The following is a 12,014-nucleotide window of genomic DNA, read 5'->3' on the forward strand; positions in this document are numbered from 1 at the left end:
ACTCAATTTAGAGGTAGATGTTTCTTATGTATCCCAGTTGTCTGGTATAACATTATTAGTACAATTACAGGTACGCGTCGCTTAACATCCGTTAGAGCAAAGTCTGACCGCATATATATCCGTGGACCCATAAGGTTATCTAGATTAGGGAATGGGAGGTGTAGCGGACGTCCTTTGCTCAGTAGGGAGATCCATCTGTCTCACTAGCTCTCCCTAGTTCTCCAAGCCCCTCTTCCGCCCTAGCGCTGAGGCGGCAGGAGGAGGGGATCCTGGCGTCCACCCGCGGCCGCCCGTTCACCGCGTTGGTCTCAGGCCAGGACCGCGCAGACGCCTGCGCGTGAGGCCGGCCCGAGGCCACAGGCTCCTTCCGCGGTCACTAAGCAGGACTGGGGCGGGCAGGACTGAAAGGGCGTAGAGCCCATTAGAGGAGACGGTGAAGGCAGGGAGGAAGGAAGGGAAAGGAGCCAGCGGCTTGGGAGGCCGAGAAGCGGCAGGCTGGACGGCGAGTGCGCGTCCTGATGGGTGGGAGCCAAGAATCTGTGAGACCGGATGGTAACCACGCGGGACGCGCAGCTACAGAGCTGTCTGTTGGCTGGGTGGCGGAAGCACGGGTCCGGCTTGACCATTGACCGTCCTGCGCGCCCATCTCCTGTATATAATACGGTGTTCGCACAGTGTCAAAATCACGTAACTTCCTAGTTCACAGAACCTGTTGTGGACGTTAAGCGACGCATACCCCCAAAAAACCCAGTGCCTGTACTTAAGTGGCTAACATTAAGGCAAATTAAAATACTGATTATTATCAGTAACATAATTAACCTTAGTAAATCCCATTTTAACTCTTATCTTTAATCATGATAAAGTTAGGGAATAATGTTCTGTTAGACCAAAGGGTTCTCTCAAATATAATTAGTGAGCTTCAGAGTTTTAGGGAACTTGCCTGAGGGCCTTCCAGTCACCAGGCAGCAGCAGTGGAGGGTGGAAAAACTGGCTGCTCTTCACCAACACCACCTCTAGGATTCTATTAAAGAGAATTCACTTTTTCTTAGAACAGTAGATCATTGGCTGGCCTTTTTCCTAGTATTCTTTTTATTCATTTATACTTTCAATTAATTGATTCAACAAATATTTACTGAACACCTGTAATGTCCCATATATTCCAGGTGGCAGGGGTATATCAGTAAACAAAACAAACATTAATTCCTGCTCTCAAGGGACTTATATTTTAGGGACAGGAAACAGACAATAAATTAGTAAATTATATAATATGTTGGAAACTGGTGAACATTATGGAAAAAAGAGAGCAAGGAAGGGGGATAAGGGAATGCGGGGTGGTGGCAGGGAGGTGCAATCTCAAATATGGTGGTCAGGGAAAGACTCACTGAGAAGGTGACATTTGAGCAGAGAACTAACACAGCAGGTGAGAGCTGAGCCATGTGGATATCTGGGGGAAGATCGTTATAGAAAGTGCCTTGAGCAGGGTTTCCTTGTCGGTTTTTATTTTACTAATTTCCCCTCCTTGGGTAATTTGGTAATGATGGGGAATGGGACATGATTTTTTCTTTTTTAAATTTTTTTATTGTGGTATATATATATATCAGAATACTTGCCAATTCAACATTTTTTACATGTAAAATTAGTGACATTGATTATGTTCATTATGTTATACAACTATCACTACTATCCATTTCTAAATTATTCCACTACCATTTAAGTCAGGAAAGGTGTGTGTCAGAGTTGTATCCTTTCACTATACCTATTCCATCTGTATCCTGAGCAAATAATACAAGAAGCTGGACTATATGAAGAGAATGGGGCATCAGGATTGGAGGAAGACTCATTAACAACATGAGCTATGCAGATGACACAACCTTGATTGGTGAAAGTGAAAAGGACTTGAAGCACTTACTAATGAAGATCACAGACCACAGTCTTCAGTATGGATTGCACCTCAACACAAAGAAAACAAAAATCCTCACAAATGGACCAATGAGCAACATCATAATAAATGGAGAAAAGATTGAAGTTGTCAAGGATTTCATTTTACTTGGATCCACAATCAACAGCCATGGAAGCGGCAGTCAAGAAATCAAAAGACGCATTGCATTGGGTAAATCTGCTGCAAAGGACCTCTTTAAAGTGTTGAAGAGCAAAGATGTCACCTTGAAGACTAAAGTGTGCCTGACCCAAGCCATGGTATTTTCAATCGCATCATATGCATGTGAAAGCTGTGTAGTGAATACGGAAGACCTAAGAAGAACTGACACCTTTGAATTGTAGTGTTGGTGAATAATATTGAATATACCATGGACTTCCAAAAGAACGAACAAATCTGTCTTAGAAGAAATACAACCAGAATGCTCCTTAGAAGCAAGAATGGCGAGACTGCGTCTTACATTCTTTGGACATGTCGTCAGGAGGGATCAGTCCCCGGCGAAGGACATCATGCTTAGTAAAGTACAGGGTCAGCGGAAAAGAGGATGACCCTCAACGAGGTGGATTGACACAGTGGCTGCAACGATGAGCTCAAGCATAACAACAATTGTGGGGATGGTGCAGGACCAGGCAGTGTTTCGTTCTGTTGTGCATAGGGTCACTATGAGTCAGAACCAACTCGACGGCACCTAACAACAACAACAACATTCCATTGTATGTACGTATCACATTTTGTTTATCCATTCTTCTGTTGACAGACATTTAGGTTTCCACTTTTGCCTATTGTGAAAAGTGCTGCAATGATCATTAGTGTAACAGTTTTGTTTTGAGTTCCTGCTTTCAATTCTTTTGGGTATATACCTAGGATTGGGATTGTTGAGTCATACAGTAGTTCTATGTTTAACTTTTTGAAGAATCATTGTATTGATTTCCATAACAGCTGTATCATTTTGCATTCCTACCAGCAGTGGATGAGGGTTCCAATTTCTCCACATCCTTGCCGACACCTGTTATTTTCCACTTTTTAAAAAATCGTAACCATTCTAGTGGGGGTGAAGTGGTAACACGTGGCTTTGATTTCATCTCCCTAAAGACTAATGGTGATAGCAATGATGCCGGAGATCGCATGATTGAATTTTATAAGACCAGCAACTTCTTCACTGAAAATACCTTTCTTGACCAACATAAATGGCGACAATACACATGGACCTACACATGGACCTCACCAGATGGAATGCATAGGAATCAAATCAACTACATCTGTGGAAAGAGACTATGGAAAAGCTCAGTGTCATCAGTCACAATAAGGCCAGGGGCCGACTGTGGATCAGACCATCAATTACTCATATGCAAGTTCAAGTTGAAACTGAAGAAAATTAGAACAAGTCCATGAGAGCCGAAGTATCACCTTGAGTATATCCTACTTGAATTTAGAGACCATCTGAATAATAGATTTGATGCGTTGAACCCTGATGACCGAAGACCAGATGAGTTGTGGAATGACATCAAGGACATCATACATGAAGAAAGCAAGAGGTCATTAAAAAGACAGGAGAGAAAGAAAAGACCTAAATGAATGTCAGAAGAGACCTGAAACTTGCTCTCGAACATCAAGTAGCTAAAGCAGAAGGAAAAAATGATGAAGTAAAAGAGCTGAACAGAAGATTTTAAAGGGCGGCTCGAGAAGACAAAGTAAAGTATTATAATAACATTCGCAAAGAGCTGGAGATAGAAAACCAAGAGGGAAGAACATGCTCAACATTTCTCAGGCTGAAAGAACTGGAGAAAAAAATTCAAGCCTCAAGTTGCAATACTGAGTATACCATGAGCTGCCAAAAGAAGGAACAAATCTGTCTTGGAAGAAGTACAACCAGAAAGCTCCTTAGAAGCAAGGATGGCAAGACAATGTCTCACATACTTTGGACATGTTATCCGGAGGGATCCATCCCTGGAAAAGGACATCATGCTTGGTAAAATAGAGGGTCAGTGAAAAAAGAGGACAACCCTTAATAAGATGGATTGACACAGTGGCTGCAACAGCGGGCTCAAGCATAGCAACAATTGTGAGGACGGTGCAGGACCAGGCAGTGTTTCATTCTGTTGTGCATAGGTTGCTATGAGTTGGAACTGACTTGATGGCACCGAACAACAACAACGACTAATGGCGTAGAACTGGCAATGTTTCATTCTGTTACAGATGGAGTCGTCACTGACTCAGAGCCAAATGGATGGCAATTAACAACAACAACGACTAATGCGAGTCCTCCAGTGGTGCAAAAGGTTGGCAGTTCAAGCCCACCCAGAAAATAGAACCAGTGATCTACTTTCAAAAAATCAGCCATTGAAAACCCTATAGAGCACAGTTCTACTCTGACACACATGGGTTTGCCATGACTCCATGGCAGTTGGTTTAGTGGTTTAGTAACTAATGTCAAACAGCCTTTCATGTGTTGGTCATTTGTATATTCTCTTTGGGGAAGTGTTTATTCAGTTCCTTTGCCCATGTTTTGATTGTATTGTCTTTTTGTTGTTAAGTTGCAGGAGTTCTTTACATACTCTGGATATTAAACCCTTATCAAATGTATGGTTCCCCCAAATTTTTCTCCCAATGTATAGGTTGTCCCTTTACTTTGTTGATAAAATTCTTTGATATACAAAAGTTTTTAATTTTGATGAAGTCCAGTTTATCTATGTGATCTTTTGTTTTCAGGGAAATGATTTTGAAGTTCTCCATGACATAGAAAATGCTGGATGTCAATGACTTATTGCTTTTCCTGGCCTCTTTCTCCATTCCCTTCAGTTCATTTTGAGTTTCTTTATTCATAGGTCCTAATAGGGATAACTTAAATGTAAACAGTGCTGAAGACTAGTAGTTATCACATCTCTTTTTAGTGGGTGAAGACAGAGAGAAAGGACTGGGAAGTCAGTTAAGAAAAGAGATCCAATCTCAGTGTTTCCCCCTATGAAAGTCCTGCATGTTGTGAAGTTTGGCATATGAAGGAAGGCTCTCAGAACTTTATTCAGTGGAAGGGGTGATAGAAAAAAAAGACCCCCCAAAACCAAACAATAACAAAATAATTCCACTCTCCCCATTTCATACATTTTTTAATTAAAATGGAAATAAACAGTAGTTAATACAGCTATAAAACAATAATTTTAAATTCTGGATACCTAAGGGAATAGTCTGAATTGAAGTTGTCAAGGATTTCATTTTACTTGGATCCACAATCAACACCCATGGAAGCAGCAGTCAAGAAATCAAATGACACATTGCACCGGGCAAATCTGCCGCAAAAGACCTCTTTAAGGTGTTAAAAATCAAAGACATAACCTTGAAGACTAAAGTGTGCCTGACGCAAGCCATGGTGTTTTCAATCACCTCATATGCATGCGAAAGCTGGATGATGGATAAGGAAGACTGAAGAAGAATTGACGCCTTTGAATTATTGTGTTGCTGAAGAATATTGAATATACCATGGACTGCCAAAAGAAAGAACAAATCTGTCTTGGAAGAAGTACAACCAGAATGCTCCTTAGAACCAAGGATGGCAGACTATTTCTTACATACTAAGGACATGTTATCAGGAAGCATCAGTCCCTGGAAAAGGACATCATGCTTGGTAAAGTAGAGGGACAGCAAAAAAGAGGAAGACCCTCAATGAGATGGATTGACACAGTGGCAGCAACAATGGGCTCAAGCATAAAAATGATTGTGAGGATGGCGCAGAACCAGGCAGTGTTTTGTTCTGTTGTACAATGGGCTGCTATGAGTCAGGACTGACTTGATGGCACCTAACAACAACAAAGGGAAAAGTCATAAAACCTCCGCTTTCCTTATACTAACTCCAATTTTAGAAAGCATCTGATTGCTTTCACTCTGTCTACATATGTTGCGGTGGTAGTAGTGTCAAGGGACCTCAGGTTTTTATCTATAGGATCAGGCTCTATTATGAAAATGCCTTGAAAAATAAAAAGTGTGGTAAACAAATACAAAACACCATGATTGCTCATGAGGTGCACTCCTTTTAGAAGTTTGGCAAGTATTTAATAGCACTAGGAAATAGATGAACATGCATCTCATCCATCATGAACTATGTATTCATCTGTAATGAAAGCCAGACACTTCAAGGAATATGCCTTCTCAGCTAAGCTTTAAGAAAAAGTCAATTTGTGCCCCGGGGTCTTAAAAGCATGCCAGTGGCCATTTGAAGTACAACAATTGGTCTCTGTTCCCTGGAATAGCAGAGGAAGCAGGAGACCCAGGAATCAGAGAAGGAAATGGACTGCAGGTCTAATTGCCTCCATGGACTACTACCTCCATTGCCACGAGATCAGAAGAATGGGATGGTGCCCAGCTACCATTACTGTATGTTTTGATCAAGGACCTAATAAATGGACCCTGATAAAAGGAGGAAAAATGTCTAACAATTTCAAATTCTTACAGAAACCAGACTTATTGGATCCACTGAGACTGGGGGAAACCTCAAATCTATTGCCTTGAGATAATGTTTAAGCCTTGAACCAAAACTATCCCTTTAAACTAAACAGCAGTTTAGTCCATCTAATAATGTTTGCCTTGAGCAGTATGTTCTTTTAAAGAATTTTCTGTGTGAAATCTAATCGACAGCAGTAACTGTAAAGCACAGAGGAGAGTCTGAGTTAATGGTGGTGAAATAATAGGGAGAGTGGTGACACAATATCAAAAATGTAACCAAGATCATTGCACTGTGTGCTGTTGAGTCAGTTCCAATTCACAGTGACTCAATATGATGGAGTGAAACTGCCCCATAGGGTTTCCCAGGCTTAATCTTTACAGGAGCAGATTGCTAGGTCTTTTCTCCCGCAGATGGGCTAGTTGGTTCAAACTGCTGACCTTTCGATTAGCAGCCAAGCTCTTAACCATTGTGCCACCAAGCTCCTTCATTGAACTGTACATGTAGAAAATGTAGACTTGGTGTATGCTTTATGTACATCCTCACCAAAAAAAAAAAAGAAAGCTACTATATTCTTTGTGAAGCGTCAAGTTATTCAGCCTCTCTGTGCCTCAGCTTTTTCATCTGAAAAGTGAAGATAAAATAGTACTTACCCGTTTTTTAGGGTTAAAGTGAAGATCAAATAGGTTAATTCATGTAAATCACTAAGAACGACTCTTGGCATACACAGAGTGCTAAAAAAAAACGTTAACTATTAAATTCACAAAAATATCTGCGGCGAAGGGGCACCACAGAATTCTTCCACCAAAGTCTAGTGTAAAGACACATCTCTCATGATCTCTTGCAAACTTTTGACTATAACGTCAGAGCTGGCTCCATCCCCTTATCAATGCAGTTACCCCATGGACATTTCTGAAACCCTCATTCTGTCCTAGGTCTTATGCCAGGAAACAAATCGCTCTTAATCCAGTACTTTATTTTTGCTAAAGAAAAAAGTTCTGTTATTAAGTCTCAATTATATGCCAGGTTTTCAGAGCTTTGGAAACTATGGTGGCCTAGTGGTTAAGAGCTACGCTGCTAACCCAAAAGATCGGCAGTTGGAATCAACCAGTCGCTCCTTGGAAACCATAGTCTGTCCTATAGTGTCACTATGAGTCGGAATCGACTCGATGGCAATGGGTTTCAGAAGTTTATTGCCAGAAAATAAGAACTCTTAAATAAATAAACCCTCTGCAGCCTAGTTGATTCCGATTCATAGCGACCCCATAACAGAGTAGAACGGCCCCATAGGGTTTCCAAGCCTGCAGTCTTTTTTTTTTTTTCCCCATTCTGTTGACTCGGAATCCGCTTGAAGCCACCTAACAACAGTCTTTATGGAAGCAGACTGCCACATCTTTTCCCGCAGAGCGGCTGGTGGGTTCGAACTTCTGACATTTCAGTTAGCAACCGAATGCTTAACCACTGCACCACAAGAACGCTTTTAAAGGCCCTCAAAGCAGGTGGGGAGGTGAGAAGAACTGGGCTTTCTGCTCGAGTATGTGAAGAAGGGAACTCCCAGCCTGGGTCTCTTTATTGGTGTTTAGAACCCTCCCAGACATTATTTCTAGCTGGAGGCTGAACAGCGTTCAAGAGCCGCCCTCTTCTTGAATCTTAAATCACTTGACTGAGAGAAGGTGGCAGCGGCCAGAGCGCCCTCCCCCCTCCAGACTGAAGCCTTCCAGCTCATCCTGTTCTGGCCACACCCTGCTCCTTGGCTCTCTTCGGAGAATGCCCACCGGTGAGGTCGGGCCTCACCTGTAGCAGGTGTCCCCAGGTAGCCCAGCGGCCTAGGCGCCCCCCTTCTTCGCCTGGCCGGCAGCCGATGGCCGGCGGGCCCTGGGGAGGTTCGGGTGCCTCGGGGATCCGTAGCCGGTTGGCGCCGCGCCCGGGCCCAGGGCAGCCCAGCCAGGGATGCGGCCACGCCTCCTCCCGGAACTGGCGGGCGCTGCGGGGCTCGGGGCACCGCGGACTCGGCGGGAGGAGCGGCGGGTGCGGGGCCGCGGCGCGCCGGGGGCCATGGCGCTGCTTTCCGCGGGCGGGGCCCGAACCGGGCGCCTGGAGTTTGAATTGCGCGGCGGTAGCCAGGCAAGGCCGGCTGACGCGGAGGAGGAAGCCGAGCCGGGAGTGCTCCCGGACGCAGCCCTTCGGGGGGCACCACCGGTGGAGCGGCCGCTCGGTGCCCCGGGAGCCTGGGAGGGCGGGGAAGACTCGGAGCCCTGCGAGCCGCGGGGCGGCCGGACGAGCCACACGGCGTCCCTGGTGAGCGGGCTGCTCACCGAGCTGTACAGCTGCGCCGAGGAGGAGGAGACGGCGGGCGGCGGCGGGCCACGCGGATCCGGGGGCCGCCGGCGGCGCTGCGACAGCCTGGACAGCTCCACCGAGGCCTCGGGCTCCGACGTGTTCCTGGGCGGCCGCGGCGGCGCGGGCGACTCCCGCGTGCTGCAGGAGCTGCAGGAGCGGTCGAGCCAGCGGGACCAAATGCAGTACCTGCGGCGGAAAGGTGAGGGCCCGGGGAAGGGGCAACCCAGGCGCTTCCCGAAGCCGAGCTGTCGTCCGCTCTGCCCGTGCTCACTCGCTCACCTGTGGACGCTTGGACTGATTGGCCAGGAGCTCAGATGTTAAGTTTGGGGCATCTCCTTGATCCGAGTCTGGTGGACAGGGTTCACAGATTCATGACTAAACTTAGTTCTTAATGCAGTTTCCCACTGCTCCGCCCCCCCCCATCGTTTCTCGAGTTGTCAAGTGGAGGAGCCTCATTTGTTGGAATGGTGGTGGTAAGGCTCCCCATCTCCACCCTGCAGGAGGTAGGAAGGTCGTCAGAGGCCCTGGGGGAGAGAGAGGTTGCTAATTTCATGGAACAGCTGTTAGCATAGGCATGGAGTTTCCGATAAGTACAACTGAGGTTACCTAGAGGGCGCCAGGAAAATAGAGGCCTTGAGTCTCCTGGGGCTGGGGTGTTTGTGTGTGTGTGTTATTTGTTTTAAATCCTCCATCCTTGGACACACAGCTTGATAGTGTTTAACTAGTGAGGCGGAATAATCCGGTAATGCAGTTTTCGAACATAACGTGTGAATTCCATTTCTGCCAGAACGCCTGGTTCTGAAGAGCCACTAAACCAAAGCAAATCAGTAGCCATCGAATGGATTCCGATTCACTTAGTGGCTGTTTTTCTCCCTGGCATATTAGTGGCGAGCCCTAGAGTTTGGTGTTATCAAAGAATTTAATCCGTGGTACCTTCGGTTGGTGTGGGGAGGTCAATCTGCAGAAATGGCCTTGGTTTTCAGGGGGAGAGGCTAATTTGATGTTTTATTATCAGACTCTGATACTTGAATCCTGATTGCCCCCCCTCAACTGTTCATAATAACTTGCCTTTTAAGTATTAATGCAATTATAGTTGTATTTTTGTATAGACACAAGGTCCCAATTTACAAAATTAAGTAAGGTGAGGAAGACATGCTCTGCCACCATAACATAACAGTATGATTCTCCTGTTTCCTAATTGTAAAATTAGTCTTGCTGGTGCCAGAAAAAATAAATGACCAGAAAAGAATAAATCTGTCTGCTTTCTCAAATCTACGTAAACAGCTTCCAGCTTCCTCTTTTGGCTTCCTAATGAAGGTCCCCCCCCCCCCCCCCCCCCCGCCACAGCTGATTGTTACAAATGGCTTCCACCTTCCTCCCCCTGCCTGGGACTTTGACTGGAGTGGTGCCATTTCATTTTATACAATTATTTGGCTGTTTTCAGACTGTCTGTTTATGTCAAGAGTTCCTTAGGGCAATAGTTCTTTCAGACTCCTGCAAAATCAATTTTTAAGAATTATGATTTAGTTTCTCTTTTTACAAAACTGTTCACTTTTCATTACCGAGGGAATTTTGGGGATTAGTAATTTCCTTTTGGAAGAGGAAAATTGGCAAGCTAAAATTTAAAGAAGAGATACAGCTTTGCAAGGTCACAAGAGACCTATAAGTGTTTAGTCCAAGTTCCAGTCTTATTGCATGGCTAGCTGCCTGCTGAGCCTTTCTTTAGTTGATCCGATTAGGATGAAAAGGTGCCATATTATAATAGTCCTACACACACATTCAAGGTGCCCTGGTGGCTCAATGTTAACGCTGGGCTGCTAGTCGAAGGATTGGTGATTCAAACCCATCCAGCCACTCCTCTGGAGAAAGACCTGGCGATCAGCTCCTGTAAAGATCACAGCCTAGAAAACCCTATAGGGCAGATCTACTCTGTCACATGGGGTTGGTATGAGTCGAAATCAACTCAAGGGCATTTAACCACACCACACACACATATACCCACACCTTGACTGATAAACATCATTAAAGTGGCAAAGGATCTGGTGATGGAAACAGCTGTCTGCCTGAATAGTGATACTTATTGGGTTTTTTGACTTTATATTTGAGGGTCAAAAAATATCCCTTCTAAGATAACTACTCTGCATCCAGTAAGAGCCTTATACGATATTGATAACCTGTGATACGATTGTTAATTCTCTCCTCTCGCTGTCAGGGATTTTGCACCTATTTAGATATTTAGCATGTGTTGGTCCTTTCCGTGAGGCACCAAAGACGTGTCTCAGGAGATCTAGGCTTTTTGCTCCCTCTCTCCTCCATGTTGCCATGGTTGAGGGGATGAACTTTGGAGTCAGACTGCCTGCATTGATATTCTGCCACTGCTCCTTACTTCCTGTGTGACCTTAGGCAAACTAACCTTTCTGTGTCTTAGCTTCCTCACTTATGGACAGTCCTAGATCCCTTTTAATAAAATAAGCAGCCTCCCTTTGAACAGTTAAATAATCTCTGTATCTTTTATTTCTAGAAGGAAAATTATTTAAACGTTCAAAAGAAGGCTGTTTTCTCTGAAGGGATCTAGGAGTGGAGGGCTTTTGGACTCCTCTTGTAACTCAGTCCCACATTTAATCATCCTTAGAATCCAAATCTTTTCATTTAACCTAACTCTTCTCTTGCTTCCTATTTTATTCCACCACGTTTGAATTCAAAACCAAAACCAAACCGACTCATAGTGACCCTATAGGACAGAGTAGAACTGCTCCATCGGGTTTCCAAAGAGCAGTTGGTGGATTTGAACTGATGACCTTTTGGTTAGCAGCTGAGCTCTTAACCACTGCACCACCAAGACTCCACAGGGTGAGAGGAAAAACTCTTCTCTGTTCTCATCTTCACAGCAATTCCTTATACTTAAGGTGTTATTTATAGTGATGTTTACAAAGGCCATTCACATTTGAGTCATAGAATAGTCTTTTACGCTAGGCATAATTTGAGACTATTTTGCTCAAGATCACACAGGTTGATCCAAAGGGAATTGTTCTTGACTCTAGGTTAAATGTATTTTCCATGGTACGGTCAGGTATGACAGTTGTTAAATCACCACCCAGACTTCTCTTTTACAAAAGTTCATTTTCTTTGACCTCTGAGCTACCTTTCCTACTTTAGAACATACCTTTTGTTCTTTTATGTACTCTGGTTTCTCCAAATTCCTTTGAAAATGAGTAGATCCAGACCCCACACAGGGTCTCTAATGACGGCCTAGCCAATGCCCAGCTGAGTAGAAAGCCTCGCCTGTCTCAGAAGTCACCCTTTAGT

The 12,014-nt window shown here is 44.5% G+C and overlaps 1 protein-coding gene across 3 annotated transcripts in view; it reads left to right on the forward strand.

Annotated features, from left to right (window-relative positions):
• TBC1D30 (TBC1 domain family member 30) overlaps positions 1–12,014 on the forward strand; it is a 143,802-nt gene that overhangs the window by 15,965 nt on the left and 115,823 nt on the right. The window contains exon 1 of one of the 3 annotated variants that reach the window (XM_049883775.1): positions 8,065–8,907. The exons of 1 other annotated variant lie outside the window; for it this stretch is intronic. In XM_049883775.1, coding sequence (XP_049739732.1) covers positions 8,319–8,907 — 589 coding nt within the window. In that variant the 5' untranslated portion in view covers positions 8,065–8,318. Of the gene's footprint in view, positions 1–8,064; positions 8,908–12,014 lie in introns of those variants that run through there. One more of the 3 variants, XM_049883774.1, reaches the window with a different exon arrangement.

Source organism: Elephas maximus, chromosome 4, assembly GCF_024166365.1.
Source record: "Elephas maximus indicus isolate mEleMax1 chromosome 4, mEleMax1 primary haplotype, whole genome shotgun sequence".
NCBI classification, from domain to species: domain Eukaryota; kingdom Metazoa; phylum Chordata; class Mammalia; order Proboscidea; family Elephantidae; genus Elephas; species Elephas maximus.